At 42.2% G+C, this 23,246-nt stretch overlaps 1 protein-coding gene across 1 annotated transcript in view; it reads left to right on the plus strand.

The window, feature by feature from the left end:
* The window catches only part of nek7 (NIMA-related kinase 7), a 223,321-nt gene that overhangs the window by 120,228 nt on the left and 79,847 nt on the right, over positions 1 to 23,246 (plus strand). The window contains exons 5-6 of the mRNA XM_020927750.2: positions 11,874 to 11,984; positions 22,396 to 22,504. Coding sequence (XP_020783409.1) covers positions 11,874 to 11,984; positions 22,396 to 22,504 — 220 coding nt within the window. The remainder of the gene's footprint in view (positions 1 to 11,873; positions 11,985 to 22,395; positions 22,505 to 23,246) is intronic.

Genomic DNA, 23,246 nt, shown 5'->3' on the forward strand with positions numbered 1-23,246 from the left:
TTGTTGTAGAGAAACAAAGACGAAGATCTGAACATAAGATAAATCTGTTTAAAGACCATCAAAAGTCCAGTGTTTACTTAAAAATATAAAAAATATTATTGATAGAGAAATGATTTTTATATGAGATCACTGCTGCTTTAAAGTCTGTCCACCTACTGTTAGTGTCAGATTGTTTAGTCCTGGTTTTAGACCTGGTTTAGTCCTAGTTTAGTCCTAGTTTAGACTTGGTTTAGTCCTAGTTTAGTCCTGGTTTAGTCCTGGTTTAGCCCAAAATGTGAAAACAGGAAAATACCGCCATATAATCCATTTATTTCAACAAAGTAACTGTAATCCAATTACCACTCTTACTAACTGTAACTGAATACAGTTACTCATAATTTGTACTTACATAACACCGGTACATGTAATCTGTTACTCCCCAACACTGTACATAAAAAGATAAATAAATAAATTAAATGAACATTCTGTGAGCGCTGTAGCATTTCAAAGCTCTGTCAGTGTGGGTGATGTCTGAAGTCTTTGCCTCATTACAGCACAGAGGGGTGTGGGGAAAAGTTATATGTGAGTACAATAAAACAGCCCCGGAGCCCCGCGACGCAAGTGCACACATAGAATTTTGGATAGACCGTGACAGAACTAGCTGCGTTTGCGTTCTGAACAATCCAAACACATGTGCGCACCTCTCACGCACAGAATGGGACGCTCAAGCCGGGACTTTCAAGCCAGGGGGACGTTGGAGCTGGTTTTCCTCTCACCTTTTAGCTGAAACTCCTAAACAGGACCATGAACGCTCGCACTGACCACACGTCTTGGTTTGCTCTTTACACCAATTTTATATTTTCTCTTGACTATTCAAACAATCCTTAAACTTACTTGACTGTGTTTGCTCTTGTGTGGATTATACGTCCTCCATGGTAACTGCTGTACGTTCCATCATAAAGATACATGCAGAAACCCCCAGCGTGATGTCGCCGCAGAGTATCAATAGAGTTATGTATCCCCCGCTCTCCATGTGAAATAATGACATTGTGAATGCCACATATTACTTACACGTACGTACTGCGTGCCCCAGTTCAGTCTCACGTCTCTCTGCATACATCACTAAGTCTATGTTTGTCTGGGTTACATCTTGTGCACAGTAGAGTACCCTCCTCCTTTAGCTCCAGTGCATCAGACCAGCTCCATTCTTCCTATTTATAAACCTTCTTCTATGGGCTCGTTTATCAGCGCGACTAATTCCGCTGCTTGCATCTGCCTGTTGTTGTTCTCCATCACCAGCTCAGCGGATGTGTCTGAGAGAGAGGGAGAGAGAGCGCCACAGTGTGCATGATTTGGTCATTACACACACGGGTGCGTCTCAGTCGGCTTGAGTAATTATGTAATCAAGCACGACGCCAGCTTTCCCAATGACTGCCTGTCTCACTCTGGACCAGTGCGCAACATGTACCAAAACATCTGCATCATCTGCGCCTTAAAGCTCCTGGAACCAACTTTGTGAAGGAGTCACTTTTATGTTTTCCTCAAAAGAGCATTAGAATATTGTTTTAGCAGAACTTTGTGATGCAGCACACTGCCTACTGATGCCTGGGTCTTACTGTGTGGAGTTTGCATGTTCTCCCTGTGTCTGGGTGGGCTTCCTCTGGGTGCTCTGGGTTCCCTCATCAACTCAAAACATGCAGAATAGGTCAAATTCTCTCACTAAGTTATGACAGGTCAAGACTAGCAAAGATCTGGAGACGGGTCAATAAAATCATACATCAATACATCAACCATCACCTTAAGCTAATAATAATGTTTTTTTTTATCAACCCAGTAAGTGCAGAAAGCAGTGCTCCGCTTTAGTTTCACTTTTCCATCTGAAAAAGTTGTTCTAAAGCTGTGCTGCTCTCAAAACTTTACACTTATGTGGATATTAAAAACATGACAAAGCTACAAACCATTTAGATTTAAAGTGGAACTAAACAAAGATGTTTCAGTGGCTTTGTCTGCTGCTCCTGGTCCTGTTTTGGCAATTTTAGTGCAGATCAGACACACTTGCAGCTTTGTGTAACTGATTATGTGCTGCCTCAAGTGGCTACTGCAATTCTTACAAGTACTATGTGACATCACACAGCACTGCCCTGATTACAGACAGGTGTTTCTGACACAAACACCTGTCTGCAGGGGCGGGGTTTGAAGTGTGGATGCCTGTTACACCGATCACACTCTGCGACCTCACAGTGCGACCTCTAGGGGTGTGCAAAAATATCGGAATATCGATATATCGTATTGTTTAATGTGATGATAGAGTATCGATATCGTGGGCTACTGTATCGATATATCAGAGTATTTTTAGGTGTGTTTTACTAAATTATTTTGTTACAGTGCTACAGTTTTGTTGCTTGTGGAGTGAAAGGAAACGTGTTTATGTGACACATTTGACATTTTCACTGTTTTGAAGATTTAAATGTTTGTGTTTCATATGAACTTTGCACAAGAAGTGGTTTAACAAAGACTTTTAGTATCACAGCCATGATTTAGACTTTATTTTTTATTGAACCGTATCGAATCGATTTGAAATATATCATATCAAATCGAAAGTGCACTGTATCGAGATATGTATTGTGACCTGTGTATCGAGGTATGTATCGTATCGGCAACTTCTTAATGATTCCCAGCACTAGCGACCTCACAGCACGACCTCACTCTGCGACCTCACAGTGCGACCCTGCAGTGCGACCTCACAGTGCAGTCTCACAGTGTGACCTCACAGTGTGACCTCACAGTGTGACCCCACAGTGCAGTCTCACAGTGTGACCTCACAGTATGACCCTGCAGTGCGACCTCACAGTGCAGTCTCACAGTGTGACTTCACAGTGCGACCCTGCAGTGCAGTCTCACAGTGGAGTCTCACAGTGTGACCTCACAGTGTGACCTCACAGTGTGACCTCACAGTATGACCCTGCAGTGCGACCCTGCAGTGCAGTCTCACAGAACAACCAGAACCCGCAGCAATCAAGCTCCAGTGTTTTAGATTTCAGTCAGAAAAGCCCAGAGATATTCTGTGTGGAGAAACAGCCGTGATGGTGTGTTATGATGGAGGGAGGAGGGGAGGAGGAGGAGGGAGAGGAAGAGGGGAGGAAGAGGAGGAGGAGGAGGGAGAAGTTGTCATCACATCCAAGGCTGCGCTACAGTGTGGATCGGTGCATAACTGCCACTCGGAGCCAAAAATACATCTGGCAAGAGGAGGACGTGTACAGAGAGAGAGAGAGAGAAGGAGGGAGGGAAAGAGGGAAGGAGGGGGAGAGAGGCAGGAAAGGAGGGAGAGAGAGAGGGAGAGGGAAGGAGGAAAAGAGGGTGAAGAAATGGGAAGAGAAACGGAGAGACAGAGCGAGGAGGGAGGAGAAAGAGAAAGAGAGAGGGAGAAAAAGGGAAAACTGGGAGGGAGAGAGACTTTAAAAACGTGAAGGGGCCAGAAAGAGAGGGAGGAAGGGAGAGAGAGTGGAAGAAAGGAGAGAGGGAGGGAGGGAGCGAGAGGTGAGGTGAGACATATTGAAAGAGAGAAGAAGAGGGAGAGAGAGGAAGAGGAGTGCAGGATAGAGAGAAGAAGAGAGCAAAGGAATGGAAGAGGGAGACGGGGAGAAGGAGGGAGAGAGGGGAAGGAGAGAAGAGGACAGAGGGAGGCCAAAGAAATGGGGAAAGAAATAGAGAGAAGAGAGAGTGAGAGAAAGAGAAAAAGGAAAAGACTGGGAGGGAGAGAAACTTTAAGAGCGTGAAAAAGAAGGATGAAGAGAGAGGGAGTGAGGGGTAGAGAGAAGAAGAGAGGAAAAGGAAGGAGGAAGGAGAGATTGAGTTTGAGAGAGAGCAAGGAGGAGTGAGGAGAGATGGGGAGAAAAAAAAAGGAGCAGAAGCGAGACGGAGGAAACCAAGAGTGAAGAGAGAGAGAGCGGAGGAGGGAAAAGAGAGACGGAGAGATGGACGTGATGATGTAGACGAGCGGAGGAAGAGGGCTGGACCAGTGTAGCGTAACACTTCTCCGCATCAACCAACAAGCATGAACATTCCTTTAATCAGAGCTGCGGAAAGGCGAGCTCCGTCACCCACCGCGCATCACGGAGGACGGGCTCGCAAGCACCCACTCGCCCCCACCCCCCGCACCCTCACCCGCACCCTCACCCAGCCTCACCCATCACGAACACAGAAACAAGCGCCCGACCCACCCCCTCCCCGTAATGACTACCACACCGCCACACTGGAACCGGGCTCTCCTCTTCACCCACAGAGCCCGTCTCGTGTGTTATGGAGAATCTTTTACTGTCACGGGAAAAGTCGAGAGGAAATGCAAGATACGGGATTTTTCCAGACGTATTTTTTTGAGACGTTATGGAAATTTTGCAGGAAAAAAAATAAAAATGTCTGGATAGTGTATGTGGTCCAAGTTTGTATCCAGACGTTTTTATATTTTCAAATAACCATGTTACTTTCATCAAATGTATTCATCATACTACACGTTTCCATGGAGATGTTATGGCTTTGTCTAGAATGTTCCACAGTATAGATTAACTGAAATATCGTGATATCGTATCGTCAAAAGTCTCTCAATAATATCTTGGGCCTTCACAATATATCGAATTACAAGTTTCTTTGCTTAAATTCATTGTTATGGTGCAGCATGAGCTAAAAAAACAGAAGACTACATAGACCATGATCCTTTGCTGTGTTTCAGTCCAATCTACATGCTGAAATAACTGTTAATAAGCACTTTTAAATCTTAATTATTTGGATTATGATGAGAGAAAAGTATCATAATTCACAATTCTGTAAGTTTCCACAAAATATCGCACCATGAGCTGCATATCGCGAAAATATCGTAACGAGAGACGTGGATATCGTTACAACCCTATTATAGTATAGATATCTATCACGAGGGAGATCAGCAGGTTACAGCACTATGCTATGTTATGTTACAGGTCAGGTCTGTGGAGAGGCGCCTCTATTCACACAAAGAATTCCTGTATTTTTGAGCAACAGAAACTCCTGTAATGAATAAATGTTAAATGGATTTGCTTAATGTCATACCATGGAACATTCCAGGGAAAGCAATGACATCTCCATGGAAACACGCAGGTAGCAGATCCTAATGTCCCGTGGGGTATGCCTCATCAAATAACGACTGCGCGCCACAATCCAGAGCCCCTATAGGCGAGTTTCAGCTGACGTCATTGTTATTAAAAGCCCGCGTTGCTGCTGGGAAATATTTTGGTCGGAGGCAAGAAACACGGTAGCGTCAAACACAGTGTGTAACTTCACGTATTTCTCCCCGATAATGGTAAATTCCTGCTGCATTATCGGATGCACAAATAGAAACACGGAAGAAGGAAAATGTCTTTTTCATATTCCGAGTGAAAAGAACCACTAACGGTGAATTAAATGTCTTTCAAACATCCGCAGAGCAAACGTAGAAGATCCTAACAAACCGTGGACTCCAACAAGTTCAACAACACATCGAGACTCTTGGAGGTTTTCATCTTTTCTGCTGTGAATGGCCCAGGAGTTTCCACCAAGTCATTGTGGATATCACCAAAGTGAATATTTGTCCAGGTAGTTGGTGATTCTGACCAGAAATTTGGTTTGGTCCACCTTTTGTCGGGGTTGAAAAGGGTGATTTTGCTCCATCGATGCTTATGACCAATTTCTGGTCAAATCGTCTTCAGTCCTCTGCCGTTAGAGTGGATAAATAACCGCGATCAATACCCTGTACGTGCTTTCTCGCTCCGTCCGTCACGTTGAATTAGCGTTTCTTGCCGCCGACCAAAATAATTCCCAGCATGCAACGCACGCTTTTGTCAACAGTGAAACTCACCTATACACGAATCCACTTGGGTGTCCCAGCACGACTTCAGTAAACTACAAAGCCGCAAACACCCGCAGAAACACACAAACACACACGGAGCAGACAGCGACCGCAAAGCGAAACACACCCACAGACACACTCATCACTCCACGCCGACGAGGAACGGCACGGAGGAACGAACCGAAAAAGCAAGTGCAATGTGCCACTTCTAGACACGACTGAACAACTGAGTCACTGCAAACACGCCGACAATCCGTTGGTCCCAGACACACCCTCCCTACACACCACAACTGAACAAAGCCCAGAGTCACTGTGAACGCCACAAACAAACAAAACCACTCACCCATCACACTGTTGGGTTTCCTTTAAAGTCTGGAATGGTTTATTTGTGAAAAAAGTTTGAAAATAGACCATTTAATGACAGTTCATCTTATAATCCAGAGCGACCTAATAGAGCAGAAAATATGGTAATATGGTATAAAATATGGTATTTTTTGAGGTGATACAGATATGAGACTTGGTTTACTGTTGTAGCCAATAACAAATACCGGCTCAAGCGTCTCTCTCTGGCTTGAAAGTCCCAGCTCGAGCATCACATTCTCTCTGCGGCAGTGTCCCCCTCCTCACTGTGGCCACCTCCTTCTCTTGAGTGGCACATGTGTAGCTGAGATTGGGGATGATCTCTCCGGCCTTTAGTAAACCACATCAAACACTGTGATGTATTGAGTTAGAAAATCAGACTCTATATCATAATAAAATTAAATATGAATGTATCAAGACCAAATGTGGGGCCTTGTTTATGTCAGTTTACTGATCTTACCGAAGCGGCACACAGTTTTTCAGTCTGTAATCTCAATCTAATCCTCATTTGCTCACAGACGTTTACTATGAAGTTGTATTTTAAATATATATTTTTCTCATTTAACTCATTTTGGTCCGGGGGCCGTATACAACCTACTTTGATCCTAAAGGGGCCCGGATCAGAAAACTCATGGCATATAAACCCCAAAAACAGCAATAAGTTCAAGTAATTATGCAGAGAAATGCAAATCTATTACAAAAGTCTTTTTTTAATTGATGAACTCTTTCTTTTACAAAATATTATAATATTATGAAAAAAAAATGCTATTTCAACACAATGTTTTAACATGAACTTCTATGTAAATAGGAATAAGTCAATTTTTGTTGTAAAATCCTGCACTCGGCTCCACTTTTCTCATGTTGGACATTTTTCTGATGAGGGTGTCACGGTCAACAGTCAAAACGATCGTCCTTTAAGAGCGTTTGGAAAGAGACAAGTCTTCATTTGTGCTGCTCTGGTGGGAGGGGCCACGTACAGAGACACTGGAGACACTGCTATGCTAAGCGGAACAGAAAATTAACAATATTTTAATAGAAAATATAATTCAAATATTTTAGTAGAAAATCAGCCGAGGGCCAGATTAAAGGTCTTGGAGGGCCGGATCCGGCCCCCGTGCCTTATGTTTGACACCTGTGTCCTACAGCATCAGTAACTGCTGATTTGGGAAGAAATATGAATTATTTCTTTACCTGTCATGAACTTAATCAACTCATGTCAGGAGTTAGGGCTGGGCGATATGGAGCAAAAAATATATCTCAATATATCTTGCTATATCTCGATATGTGATATATATCTCGATATGTGTACAGGAAAAATAACCCCCCAAAAACTACTGCACAGGCAAATCTGCCAAATTCCACAATGTCTTTTATAACTGAAGTGCAAGAGGTCAGCAGTTCATGTAGGAACAAAATGCTTCTGCCACATTTAAGATTACATAAATAATAATTTAACTGTAAAATAAAAGAAATAAAACATATTTCCTTCTTTTCATTCATAAATAAAACAACTCAACTCAAGCTCATCTTTGCATTAACTCTGTTACTCATACAATAACCATGAGCTCCTTTAGCAGAGGAAGATCAGGAGGTTCATTATTTTAACAGATCCATGTTCCTCACCAGTGTAAGGAGCTGTGAGGTTTCCCACAATCCACTGCAGATCAAACCCAACGTTTCCAAACACTATTGTACAAGTGACACTGCAGCAGAGTGATTCAAATCTTCTGCATAAATAAAATTTACATCACTAAACTTTACAACATATAAAGCATAACGAGTCTAGAGCCACATCAGCCCATGTGACATTATAATGTGTTTAATTCAGTTTTGCTCACATGTGTTTACGTTTTACACAAATTAAACTTAAACCACATGACTCATTTGCATAAACATCTTGCTCCTTGTGCCGCTCACATGCTTCAGCTTCTTTCGGACTAAAGGACACGACTCAGTGTTCATATGAGTGTTCTCTCTGTGACACAGGATGTGCTGCTGATGGTTTTGTCTGTAAATGTTGGAACAGTTTCGTGGTGCTAGAAGTTTTTCCAACTTTGGGCCTTAACGGCGATAGTGAGGAGTGAATGAGACACAAGCAACAAAATCAGGGAGGCGGGGGCACACACAGAGAAGATAAACAAGCGAACTGGCAAAATCAGAATTGAATATAAACGTTATATCTATATATACGATATGTCAGAATCCAAATCGAGTTTAAAAAATATCTCTATATATTTGAAAACATTTAGATATCACCCACCCCTACCAGGAGTCATGTCTTGCAACAGGGGATAAAAGCAGCGTGCTCTTCCTTCCCAAATCAGAATACTGACTTATGCTCAACATGAACAAATGTGTGGAGATATACTGCAACTTGTGTGTGTCATTAATACAATATAGACAATGATTTTTATTATTATTATTATTTGAATATGTATATAGATGAACTAAGTTAGTGTCATAAAGGGTACACTTCAGGGGGACTCTCCAGATGATTTCCCTGATAGCTGTTATTCAGCTTTTAAAAGCCATAGCAGGCTGCCATGTATGTTAAAGATGCATTTTGTAACTTTTCTGGTGAAGGACCAAGTTACCAGACCAAGTTACAGGTCAGATCTGTGGAGAGGCGACCCTGCTCACAGACAGAATGTCTGTTTTTCTAGGCATTTTTGACCTATAAAACCACCTGCATTGAGTAAATGTAAAGTAGAACTGTTTAATGTCACACTGTGGAACATTCCAGCAGCGCAGTGACATCTCCATAGAAACAAGCAGGTGACAGATGCCCAAACAAAAAGTTACACAATGCATCTTTCATTTGTGCGTTTGACCAGCCTCTGTCTCTTCTTCACATGTGTGTATGATTCTTCTTGTGTATGTAGTGTAGTTTTGTGTGTGTGTGTGTGTGTGTGTGTGTGTATGTGCTTGTGTGTGTGTGTATAGTCTGTGTGTAGTGTGGCAGTGTGGTTTTGTGTTCTCGGTGTATAGCTTATGTGTGTATCTGTGTGTGTAGTGTTGATCTCTTGTGTGTGTTTTTGTGTTCTTGGTGTATAGTCTGTGTGTGTGTGTGTAGTGTAGTGTGTGTGTGTGTGTAGTGTGTGTGTGTAGTGTGTGTAGTGTGCGAGTGCGGCGCCGGTGCCAGCTGTCAGCCCCTCTCTTGTTCACGTTTGTTTGTCACACACGAGCTGCCATCATCACACTCTTGTGTTGTGACATGGCACCAGGCTTTGGCACGTACACGGGCACAACCAGAGCCGCGCCACTCACACTCTTCACACGACACCACACACACGCTCGCCAAAACACACACCTGAGAGAAACAGCACTCACACGTGCACTGTGGAACTTTTCTGGTTGGGGGTCCGTCACCTGCTCGTTTCTATGGATACGTCATCGCTCTGCCTGGAATGTTCCACAGTGTGACATTAATTAAACATCTCTACTTTACTTTTATTCAATATGTGGGTTTCACGTGACGTCACAGGGCTACGTTTGTCAGCACGCAAAATCAGATGGAGGGCAGGAAGTGAACTGACTGGAGGAAAATGCCGATGTGTTGTGTAGTTTACGGCTGTGCCAATCGTTCTAACCAAGAGAAGAAAAAGCTATTTTTTTAGAGTACTGAATATAGTCGTCCACAAAGGTCAGAAATGGGAAAAGCTGACAGAACAACACCGTAAAAAGTGGATTACAAACCTGTTTGTGGTCGGGAGGAGCAGAATTCGTTAATGCTCGTGTCTGCAGTGAACACTTCAACAAAGGTTTGTTACAAAGATAAATTGTTTTTTGTGGTTTACCTAAACATAAACGAATCATTAACAACTAACGGCGAACGACGTTTGTTGACATTAAATAGTTCAGATAGAGGTCACTGCCGATACACTGCAGTTTTTCCCATAACGTCTATACACATAAAATAAGAGAAACACTCACCCCGGCGAAGACCAAACCATAATCATCATTTAGGCGTTTTGCACCAAGGTTGAGGACCCATCCACTGATAAAAAAAGTGATATGCCTCCAAACTTTTATACGCCTTCATCTGTTGTGTGGTGTAGAACGATGTCTGAAGAGCTAAATAGTTTGTGATCTCCTCTGCATCAATTGTCGGCAAATCTTTTACTTCGGTTGAAAACTCTCTCATTTTTAATAAGATCAGGGTCACGTCCAATATATTTGTCGACTAACTGCTCGTACTTTTGCCTTGCTACTGGCTCTAAATCCTTACAATAAGAACTCTTCTCCATATCTGTGTTCTCCAGAGCCGTTTTTGTTTGTCGTGTTTGTCTTCACTTCCTGCCCTCCACCTGAAATTCGCGCATCATTGTGATCACGTGACTGAAACCCTCCTATTACAGGTGACTTTACAGCTCAAAACAAGTAGAAAAACAGACATTCTGGTCGCCTCTCCACAGATCTGACCTGTAACTTGATCTAGTTTGGTCTCCAGGAAGATAGAAAGGTTTAATGCCATACTGTGGAACATTGCAGACAAAGCAATAACATCTCCATGGAGAAAACGAGCACATTTGACAGGTCCTTCACTAGGAAAGTTACATGATATGCCTTTAATAAGTTGATATCTCTTCCCGTAGTTGCCGCGTTCCAAATAGGAAGTGAGTGTGGGCGCGATTCAAGTTCCACCGACTCTGGCTCCAGTTCACTTTCTATTGAAAAAATGTTGCCGCCCTTGCTGTAACTGCAGCTGTCACGCTTGTCATTTTGGTGTTGGTCTCCATGAAGGTAGAAATGTTTAATGCCATACTGTGAAACATTCCAGACAAAGAAATAACATCTCCATGAAGAAAAACATTTGACGGACCCTCCACTAGAAAAGTTACACAGTGCATCTGGTCTTGTTCTTCTTCTCCATGGTGATCGTGGAGTTCTGTGACCCTGACCTTTCCTCTACTGCATCGACCAGAAAACCTCCACCATTAGTTTAACATTTTATTCTTTTTGATTTTACCATCCGTGTGCTGCTCTCGCTCTTCTCTCGGTGTATGTCTTCATTTCACTCTCCTCTATCTCTCACTTTCTTTTTATTCTTCTGTTTCTCCTTTCTCCACTCCTCCTTCCTCTCTTTCTCTGTCTCCCTACGGTCTCTATCTCACCTTTTCTCCTCTCATTGTCTTTTCCCTCTTTCCCTCTTCTCTTTCTTCTTCCTCACTTCTATTTCTCTTTTCTTCCTCTTTCTCCTCTCTATCTCCCTTATCCCCCTTCTCTCTCCTCAGTAACCGTCCTGTCTCTCTCTGTCTTTAACACTCAGTGGATCTTAATCTTAAATGGTTTTGAAGAAGAAATAATCTGATATTTTGTGATTATATTAAAATTTATTTCAATTTTGTGAAGTATAACTGGTGACAGTAGCTGAGTTTGTCGTGTGTTTCTCCTCTGATCTGAAGCTTGGTGGTGTGATTCCAGCTCCTACAGATGAATGCTGTCATTGTGTCCTTGGGCAAGACACTTAACCCACCTCACCCCCAACATCTGCGTACACTGGAGTATGAGTGTGTGTGTGAATGGGTTTCTATCATCATTTTATCTATTTACATGTGTTTTCATTGCCAAAAAAGTCTGGAAAACTGTAAAACTAAATATATATAAACTAAAACTAATATATATATATATTTTTTTTTTGTGTGTATTAATAAAGTTTTTTCTTGTCTTTTCTCTGCAGCAACTGAACCACCCCAACGTGATCAAGTACCACGCGTCGTTTATCGAAGACAATGAACTGAACATCGTGTTGGAGCTGGCGGACGCAGGAGACCTCTCCCGCATGATCAAGGTAACTCCTGTTTAACCTGGAAATATCTCTAACCAGGGTTCCCACGGTCATGGAAATCCTGGAAAAGTCATGGAAATTGAAAATGTCATTTTCAAGGCCTGGAAAAGTCATGGAAATTAGTATCTCTTACACAGCTCCAGTGTTCTGTTAAGTTCTTATGAGTCTATTCTGATTATTTGTGAACATCTGCACCTTTTGGTTTAAAAGAGACGACAATAAATGCACTGACAGGATTTTGAATGTTCAAAAACTATAATCCCAAACCATAAGGTGAGAGGAAAGAGTTAATGTTTCATATTTAGTCTTAAAAGTCTGATCAATTCTACACAAATTCACTGTAGGTCATGAAAAAGTCATAGAAAAGTATTGAAAATTTGCCAGTGAAAAAGAGTTTGAACCTTGTGTATGTTAGACTGGCACATCCGGGAACTTGACTGGTGAGAGACGTTCTGCCCCTTTTGGAGGGAAAAAACACGACCCCTCTCATTAACTGTAATGCAAATAAGGGTCAATAAAGGTAATTCACACAGAACTCCTAGATGTAGATAAAAACAGAAAATACACCAAATCAATATGACTACTCCACTACTCCACTTTGCCGATCTTTGACTGAAACGATACAAACAAAAGCTTAATTCAGTTACTATGAAAACATGCTGCTTCAGTGTTCCATGTACAAAGAGCAACAACCACACTCAGTGCCACAAGTGATTATACCCGGACATTTATTCTTATCTCATTGAGTCTCCAAGGAAGAAATAATTTTCCTGTTTTCTTTGGTCTGATTCATTTTTGGTGTAGTTGTTTGTCTCTTGAAGACTAATGAACAATATTATAATTAAATCAAGATTTTAATAACTAGGTTAATATTTATTTGTCAGCAACCTGCTCGTGGATTAAGGTGCAGTGTAACAGCGTCCCGTCTTTTCTTCATATGGCTTGCAGACATCATTTTCTTTTGACAGGATGTTTTTGTGGATATGTTAGGGGAATGAATTTTAGTAAAGGTTTTTGAGCTTTATTGTTTGTTCACCCAACCACACAGCAACTCTTCAGCATGTCTAACGCCAACAACATCGGTCACTAAGACAGAACTTTTTGGCTCTGACAGATCGTCTTCCCCACAAACAACGTGCTCTGTGTGACGTGGGTCCCATTGTGCGTGTGACAACATGCTTATGTCATCCCTAAGGTGTTTAAAGGGCCTGTAGTACGATGTTTTCTGATCTATGTTCTAATGTTTCCTCGTCACAAACAGACCTGTAGTTGGGTTTTGTTTCATTCACATGTTTAACACACCCATCCTGCACATTTAGTTCTTCTCTCAAACTGAAACCACTCTGTTCAAACTTGTGATGTCGTACGGAAAATGCTCCACTGTGTTTTTAAACTCCACACACCTTCACTACAATCATTTGGATCATTTCAGCCCTTGTATCTTTACTAAACTAAAGATAAAAGTTATTTGTTCACTTGAAAACTACCACTTCATGACATCATGAGGCGGAACAGAACATTTGGAGCTTTGGAGATCCACACAGACTAATAATGCAGGATTCCTCAGACATGTGTGAATGAAAGAGATGATGAGGTAACTGCATTCTAACGTGACTTGAAGCTCACGAGTCGGCTGGGTGTAATGGAGGACCTTTAAACCTTGAATCTGTTGGAGAAGTGTCGTTAAGTGGAAGAGCATTATGGCGGTGTGCTGGAGCTGTGCGGTCTGCGGCTCGCTCTGAGTCACTCTGAATCATCGTTCAAAAGTCAAATGTAGGATTGTGGGACCTCCTGCAGGTGCTTTCATCTGGATCTTCTGTTCACAGCAGAAGATCCACAAATGATTCAAATGTGCACAAATGTGTAGGATAGCGGTGTCCAAACTTTTTTCATCAAGGGCCACAAATCTAAACAGAGATGAAGCAGAGGGCTGATTGAGGGACGTAGACTGGTGCTCAGTACAGTGAATAACTGAAATGTATGCATGTTTAACACTTTAGAATGAGCCATCAGTCCTTTATTCATGCTGAGATCCTAAAAAACACAAACTAAATATTAAATATTAGCTTTATCAAGGTAAATAAGAAAGAAAAAAAAAAAAAAAAAAAAAAAAACTTGCAATAAAAAGTAAATTTTTCATTGATGCAAGGTCATTTGGGCCAATTCACCTGGAAGCCTGAGGGCCAAAAAAAATAAAAAATAAAATAGTCTGAGGGCCGCATTTGGCCAAGTTTAGGATGTGGGGCCTTCAGAATGATTTACAACTTAATACAGTAAATACAGTGATTTATAGTTTGCGGTGACGTCATGTTGGGGATGTTTTAGCTGGATTTGTATGGAAGAATGTTTATGTTGTTTATGTTGGTTACCATGGCAACACAATGCACACATTTGCAACAGCTCCAAAAGTTTTAAGGTGGACTGAAAACCAAAATACAAAAATACAAACTGTTTTTAAAGAGCACATTTTCAGGAGCCTGTGATCAGTCCAAATGTTTAGGAGTTTGATTCTAGAGTAACAGAGCTTCAGACAGAGCAGTGCCTCAGTTAGCGCCACATTCTCAGGAAGAATGTTGATGACTCCAGCTGCAGAGTGGGAATAATGACAAAACTCAACTACATCGGCTACAGTCTCCCTCTCTCCTTCTCCAATTTTACTCTCGTTCTATCTCTCTCTCTCTCTCTTTATCCCATCTCCCTTCCTCCCTCTCTCTCCCTTTCTCTTACCTACTCTCGTCTCTCCACTCCTCTCATCCCTCTCTCCTTTCTTTTTTCTGTCTCTTCCTTTCTCCTACCCCTTTTATTTCTCTTCTTTTCTCTCTCAGTCATCTCCCCCTATCTTCTCTCCCTCTCTCTATGCCCCATCTCTTCCTCTCTCTCTAACCCCAACTCTTTTCTTCTCTCTCTCTCTTAAAAATCTCCCTTTGTCTCTCACCCTTCCTCCTCTGTTTCCTATCCCTCTCTTCTCCTTTCTTTTTTCTGTTGCTCCTTTGCTCCTTCCTCTTTTCTCTCTCTTCACTCTCTACCCCAGCTCTTCCAACGTCTCTCATCCTTTCTCTATCTTTCACTCTCTTGCCCCATCTCGACCCTTGTCCCTCTTCCACTCTTTCTCCACTTTTTGTCGGCTACAGTCGTCTTTTTCTTGGTGCTCGAGTTTGGAATTAAATTCTTCTCCTTTGAGTTTAAATAGAAATAATAATTCCAAATTGAGGTTTACATGGAAAACACGTTAAATCGTCTTTATTTAATTCTGCTCAGCGTCTGGGGGGTTGGGGAAGGTTCTGATTGGACAGATTTACATCGACCAGAAGAAAACACACACTTCAGCTGCTACTGGCTTTTCTGTCATGTTGGTTTGTCGTTATGCTTGGGGTAGAGATGCGCGGATGGGCTATTTTTTCATCCGCAACCGTGACACAAAACTCATCATCCGCCCGCTGTCCATTTGCACCCAAGGATTTGACCAATTTTCAAAACCGCACTTGCCCGCCATCTGCTCATTGATTTTAGATTTTAGAACAATCATATAGCAAACAAACTAAAGATCCTCGATAACAATGCAAACTCTATAGCTCATTCATTCCAAAATTCGCTCAACGTGCATGTTCACATTCTTAATTGTCCGTAACAAAACGCCGCTCGTTGCTCAGGGTTTAACTCCCTGTTCGCAACCTCACCGTGAGTGTGTGGGCTCAATAAACGCACCAGGTCATTGCTCAAGAATCATGGCTTTATTTGCCGTGATGCACTAAATAGCAGACCAGAGTCCTGAACCAGCAGGAGCAGCTCTGGTTCAGGTTGGGGAGTGGTGTTAGGTGCCACAGCCTGAGAAGCACTTTCCCCAGGAAGAGCCAAATGTGCGAAGGACGGACCACTCAGAACAACATATAACCAACTAAACTTGTTTCACTCATCTGTCTGGATGTTTTGCCCCATCCTGTTACCTGCCGCACTGATCCCATGCTTAGGGCCTGGTTCTATTGCATGCGTATTTTGTCCTATGCGAGTGTAAAAACTGCAAAAACTTTTGGACACGTGCATGGAAAGTGAATGAGGGCGGCTCCATACGCGCGCTGGATCCGTGTATGGAGCATCACGTCCTGCGCACGTAGATTTCAGAAAATAGGATCCATCCTATTTTTTGATCTATCCTATGTCGTAGGCGCGTATCCCCGTCAAAATACACAGAGAGCATGAATCTTTGGTTGTATTTGTACGTTTACCATCAGGACAACGTGTTTGTGGGGCTGTTCTGTGTCGTGTGAAAAAGCCTAAGTCCAGAAAGACTGTGTGCTTTTACTGCTTTAAAATTTACCTTTGAAATCCTGGCGTTTGCTGTGGTCAGCCTGTAGGAGCCTGCTGGACACTCTCACCTTTTTTTTCTGAGGAGTTTGCAGGTCTGCTCCCGCTCTCCATCACTCTTCCATCCTTCACTCTCCTTCTCTCTTCTCCTCTCTCTTGTCATCTAAATTGTTGCAGAAAGGCTGTTGCCTCCTCTCCTCTCTGGTCTTCAGTGTTATGGTAAAAATATGCGAGCTCTGCAGACTAGAATTAGCACGGAGCGAGATGAGTGGAACAGAGCAGAGAACATGGCAGCTCCACACACGTTTCCTGGTGCGGTTTGTAAGCAGAGGAAGTGCAGACGCAGCCAAAGCACGTACATGTTCTGTACATACACAAACGAGGCCCGAGGAGGAGGAGGAGGAGGAGGAAAGCTAACGGGACAAATGAGATGAAGCTGACGCCTCGACGAGCAGAGGTTTACTAACACGTGTACTCCAGACCTCCACAGGTGTCCAGTAATGTGCTCTCAGACTCTACAATGTCATGATTTTATACGTACAAGATGGGAGCACGTGGGCACATATTAGACTATTCTCTGATCCATGTTCTAATGTCGTTTCCTCATCACAAACAGACCTGGAGTTGTGTTTTGTTTCATTCCCACAAACCTGCAGATTTAGGCCGTTTTTCTCTCAAACAGAAAACTTGAGAGCCACGACACCACACAACATCACTGGTCACTTTCAGGAGGCCGTTTGTTGTTCTACCAAACTTTAATGTCCTGGGAGGAGACAAAAAGTCAGAAGAGACGGCTTGTCATATGTGCAAATAATGCTCAATTATGTGGTCGAAATATTTCAGTATCAGGGAGGACGAAAGAAGTGAGGCGGATTGTAAATGATGTAGTCCCAAGGTGTCAAGAGGTGGATGGGAAAACGCCTAATTTAATACGAGCGATTTAATCAAACGTTTGAAGACACAGCACAGTGATAAGTACGACGAGTTCACCAAAGCAGCACGAGCCGTCAACAGACAACTGTAGCCCAAGTTTTCAAGAAGCAAGAGAAAATGTCCAAAGACTCGAGCAACAAAAATACCTGAGGCACAGAGCCACTACACTGCGCTGGATGAGCAGGGGTCCCCAACTCCCGAGCCGTGGGTCATTTGGTACTCGAACCCGCCCCGTACACTGCCTCCTCCCATACGCCTCTAAACCAGAACTAAAACCAGGACTTAAACCAGGACTAAACCATAAATAAACCAGAACTTAAACCAGGACTAAAACCAAAACTAAACCAGAACTAAACCAGAACTAAACCAGAACTAAAACCAGGACTAAAACCAAGACTAAACCAGAAATAAACCAGAACTAAAACCAGAAGTAAACCAAACTAAAACCAAGACTAAGCCAGAATTAAAATTAGAACTAAACCAGGTATTGTTGCATCTCTAGTCGTATTATTCATTCTCTATCCCATCTCTCTTCCTCTCTTTCTCTAACCCCGACTCTCCCATCTCTCTTCCACCTTTTCTTCTCTCTCTCTCTCTTTCTTTCACTCTCTCCCTCTCTCTCCTCATCCTCTCTTAACACTCGTCTGACCGTCTCTGAATTCAAATGAAACCCAGCGCTCCCTGATTTGCATGTACTTACAGAATATTGCATGTGCGTGCGGAGAAGGCCGGGAGACGACGGAGGGAAGAGGGGGAGGAAGAGGAGGAGAGGCGGAGGGGGGGAGGAGGAGGTGCGCTCGTTTTGCTGTTGGTGGGCGTCTCGGTGCCTCCCATTGACATCAAACGCTCCTCTGATATGGAAATGGGGCGGGCAGAGAGGGAGAGAGAAGGGCTCCTCACTGCGCTTTTGTTTGGATGTAGGCCAAGGTCTCTCCCTCTTTCTTCTATCTCTCTATCTGTCTGTCTGTCTGCTCTTTAACTCCTGCTTTCTTTACACCTTCCCGCTCCCCTCCGTCTCCAACCGACTTCCGTTTTATTGTGGTAACAAGATCTGACACCTGCTAAAAGGCTCATTATGAACTTAATTTCATATCGTAGGGCTCAACCATTTGGGGAAAATGTCTTTAATTGTAATTTTTTTGACAAGCAGAATTTGATTTGTGATTTATCTTTTTGTAATATTGTGTGGAAGAGTTTACAATCCTGAGAATACTGAAATTTGAACTGTTTTTATGCAGAATAAGAGATTTTGTTTATGGAGGAAATGTTGGCAGCCTTTGTGATTTGCTAACTGCGTCTGTTCAAATGGTCCGTTCATAGAATCTCACAGAGGTAAATAAAGCTGATTTAAAAACAGACATCACTGTAAGGCTTGGGTCTCCAACCTTTTTTCTCCAGTGTGCTATCAAAACCAAAATTCCAGAGAGCTGCCAGTTTAAGCAGTCGCAAAGAAACTGAATAAATATAAGAGCCACGTCAAGGCTTAGACGGGAACTGTTAGTTGTCCATAAAACATAAACCATTATCCTTTTGTTGGTGCACCAAGTTTGGCATCAAAATGAATCCAATTTGACTTATTCTGCACAATACATAGAATTCAGAAATCCCTTGGATTCATGATTTCTGCTTGGAAGGGAGTGGAGAGTTACTGGCAGCTCCTGGGCTACAGGTTGGGGACTCCTGCTGTAATGGATGTTAAGATATCAAACTAACCTACACTTATGTGGTGTTATGTTTCATCTAAAGCTGCAGTGTGTAACTTTTCTGCTCTGTCATCTGAATTACTTGATATTTTTTTAATGAAATGCCGTCCATCCATTTTCTTCCGCTTATCCGGGGCTGGGTCGCTGCAGCAACAGTCTATGTAGGAATTCCCAGACTTCCCTCACCTCAGACACTTCCTCCCAAGGCATTCCCAGGCCAGCCCAGAGACATAGTCCCTCCAGCGTGTCCTGGGTCATCTCCGGGGCCTCCTTCTGGCGGGACATGCCCGGAACACGTCCTTGATCCACCAGAACAGATGTCCTCCTCTCAGCTGTTCCTCTGGACGTGGAGGAGCAGCAGCTCTACTGCGAGCTCCTCCCGTGTGACTGAGCGCCTCACTCTGTCTCTAAGGGAGCGCCCAGACACCCTGCGGAGGAAACTCATTTCGAGCGCTTGTATCTGCGATCATGTCTTTTCAATCATTACACAAGCTCATGACCACAGTTGAGGGGAGTAACGGAGATTGACGGTAAATCAAGAGCTCCTTATGAAAGTCCTAAACAAAATCTGTAAATGTCCAACAAATGCCCAGCCATTTCTAGATCCTTAAACAAACTCGCTATATTATAACAAAAATATGCATCCTTTGATTTTATCTGCCCTCTCAAATATTATTGGCTTATAGACTTTATTCAGACTTACCGGAAGCCGTTTGGAAACATGCGGATGATGACTTCCGGTGTATTTCCTGACACTGAGCCTGTGATAAAAGCGTGGATTCAGCAGCAGCGTCTTCACATCCTGCCAAAGCTTTCCATGTGGGACGAGACTCAGACCACAACTTCAGAGTCACTCACAGACAGCTGGGTGGAAATGTTGATCTGCCAAACATAAACGAACACTACAATAACATCTGATTAAGTTAAATTATGATACGCAAATGAATAGGCAGTTTATAAAAGGAAAAAGAAAGAATACATTGACATCTAGATGAAGAAAACCGGGCCATTTTCTCAGTTTTCCCAGATTTTGTCAGAGTTGCTATCGCCAACAGAGCCCAGAGGAAGTCATCATCTGCGTGTTTATCTAATTCTGGTCAGATTGTGTTAAAACTAAACTCAGATTAAAGTGTCAGACAGAGTAGTGCCTACAGTTAGCATCCTGGCCCCAGGAAATTTTGCTGCAAAGTAGCAGTAGAATGTTGTGACATCATCTGAATCCAATCAAAAATGTGTCTATCTTTATTTGTTAAAGGTCCCATATTATGATACTTTTCATCACAAACACACCTGGAGTCCCACCTTGTGATGTCATGTGGTAATAGAGGAAGTGCTCCACTGTGTTTTTAAACTCAATACACCTTCACTTGAATCATTTGGATGATTTCAACCCTGGAATTACCGATCTCTACTGAATAATAGGAAGAAGTAGCAGTTACTAACTTAAAAACTACCACTTATTACATCACAAAGTGGAACAGAGCATTTTGAGCTTTGGAGACATAGACAAACTAACAATAAAGAGTTACTCAAACATGTAATATCAGACCTTTTTTAAGACCCTGTTGTGTATGTAGAACAGGGGTGTCCAAACTTTTTTCATCAAGGGCCATATTTCTAAACACAGATGAAGCAGAGGGCCGATCGAGGGCCGTAGACTGATGCTCAATACAGTGAATAACTGTAATATGTGCAGGTTTAACATGTTAGAATGAACCATCAGTCTTTATTCATGCTAAAATCCTTAAAACCACACACTAAATATTAAATATTGGCTTTATCAAGGTAGATTTTCAAAAAACTTGCAGTGAAATGTTCATTTTTAATTGTTGTAAGGTAATTTGGGCCAATTCACCTGGAAGTCTGAGGGCCAAGAAAAATTTGTCTGAGGGCCGCATTTGGCCCACGGGCCATAGTTTGGACATGCCTGATGTAGAATAATTGACCATTACAGTTTTCTCCTGACAGATTTAAATGAGAATATTTTCTGCTTGGACACAGCTCTTTAAAATGCATTACACAGCTCTTCTTCTTCTTCTTCTTGTTCTTTTTCTCGTAAATGACGTCACTGCTTCCCCCATAACATCTTTGAAATCGTCCCTCCCGCTGTGCTCCGTCTCTTTACTTCTGTGTTTATATGATCAATACACTGTAAAAGGCCTGTGTCATGAATGGGACCAAACAGCTCCAGATGAGTCAGGACTGCAGCCTTCACTATAAATAATGTAAACGAGAGATTATGCGTGGAGCTAGCACAAACTCAGGCCTGTTTGTTTAAATGCATGTGCTTTCTATTGGGAGTAAAACAAAGAGAAGGACACAGACACACGAGTGCTCTGGGCCACATGAACACTGGAGGTTTGGAGCACAGACCTGGTTTTACAATATGTCGGGGTCATTTTGTGGAAAAAGGAAAATGGGAAAACTGAGTGAATTGTCCACACTTGAAAAGTATTTAGACGGACTGCAAAAAGGCGGATTACAATAAAACAAAAACAGTGTAATTGTAATATTGTTTAATTTGACAGTTTATCAACTTTTTGTGTGTTATTGAACTTCAGTAACTTCAGTTTGCAGGTTTATTTTATCCAAATTTTGTGTTTTTTGTCAAATAGGTAACCCACTTTCTGACAAACTGATGTGTCATTTTGAATTGAATTGTGTACATCAGTCTGGGATGATTCTGAAAGCGATCGTATCAGGAACACTCAAATGAAAACTCCAAGCTGGTATCATTAAGAAGTTGCCGATACTATACATACTTCGATACATAGGCCACGATACGATACATACATTCATTCAATACAGTATATTTCAAATCGATTCAATAAAGAATCATGACTGTGATACTAAAAGTCTTTGTTAAACCACTTCTTGTGCAAAGTTCAGATGAAACACAAACATTTTAATCATCAAAACAGTGAAAATGTCAAATGTGTCACATAAACGAGTTTCCTTCCACTGAACAAACAACAAAACTGTAACAGTAACAAAATAATTTAGTAAAATATACCAACAAATACTCTTGGTCATATATCGATACAGCAGCCCATGATACTGTATCCTCACATTATTGATATATACGATATATCAATATTTCAATATTTTTACACACTCCTTCTGGTCAATGCGTCACAAAAAAAAAAAAAAAAAAAAAAAAGAATTTTGGTACAGTGTCCAAGTGCAATGTTTCATGAGTTTGTGTTATTGTGAGTTTGTGTTATTGTGAGTTTGTGTTATTGTGAGTTTGTGTTATTGTGAGTTTGTGTTATAGTGAGTTTGTGTTATAGTGAGTTTGTGTTATTGTGAGTTTGTGTTATTGTGAGTTTGTGTTTTGTGTTATGTTGTGAGTTTGTGTTATTGTGAGTTTGTGTTATTGTGAGTTTGTGTTATTGTGAGTTTGTGTTATTGTGAGTTTGTGTTGTTGTTTTGGATAAATCTCTGTTCTAATTGAGTGTTTTGTGTGTTTTGTGCAGCACTTTAAGAAGCAGAGGAGGCTGATCCCAGAGAGAACTGTGTGGAAATACTTTGTCCAACTGTGCAGCGCCCTGGAGCACATGCACTCCAGAAGAGTCATGCACCGAGGTAAAACACACTGACCCATACTGACCCATACAGACAGACCCATACTGACCCATACAGACCCATACTGACCCATACAGACAGACCCATACTGACACACACTGACCCATACTGACCCATACAGACAGACCCATACTGACACACACTGACCCATACTGACCCATACAGACAGACCCATACTGACACACACTGACCCATACTGACCCATACAGACAGACCCATACTGACACACACTGACCCATACTGACCCATACAGACAGACCCATACTGACACACACTGACCCATACTGACCCATACTGACCATACTGACCCATACTGACCCATACTGACAGACCCATACTGACACACACTGACACACACTGACACACACTGACCCATACTGACCCATACTGACCCATACAGACAATGAAGAAATGCAGATGATGCATGATGTGTGACCGATACTGACACACACTGACCCATACAAACAGACCGATACTGACCCATACTGAACCATACAGACCGATACAGACCACTACAACCCTGTACACATGCACTGCAGAAGAGTCATGCACAGAGGTAAAAACACACAAGTAATAACATGACAAACACACACCATCTGCACACAACTGTCACATGAAACTGGTCTGGGTTAATTAGTTAATAAATGTTCATTAAACCACAGTCAGTGAGTTTAATGAAATCCAAAGTTTAACAGCTGTGTGTTAATTCTGCATAACACACAGGTGAACTCAGTTACATCAC

The sequence above is a fragment of the Boleophthalmus pectinirostris genome, unplaced genomic scaffold, assembly GCF_026225935.1.
Source record: "Boleophthalmus pectinirostris isolate CB_2022bp ecotype Guang Dong unplaced genomic scaffold, ASM2622593v1 HiC_scaffold_7, whole genome shotgun sequence".
Taxonomy (NCBI): Eukaryota; Metazoa; Chordata; class Actinopteri; order Gobiiformes; family Gobiidae; genus Boleophthalmus; species Boleophthalmus pectinirostris.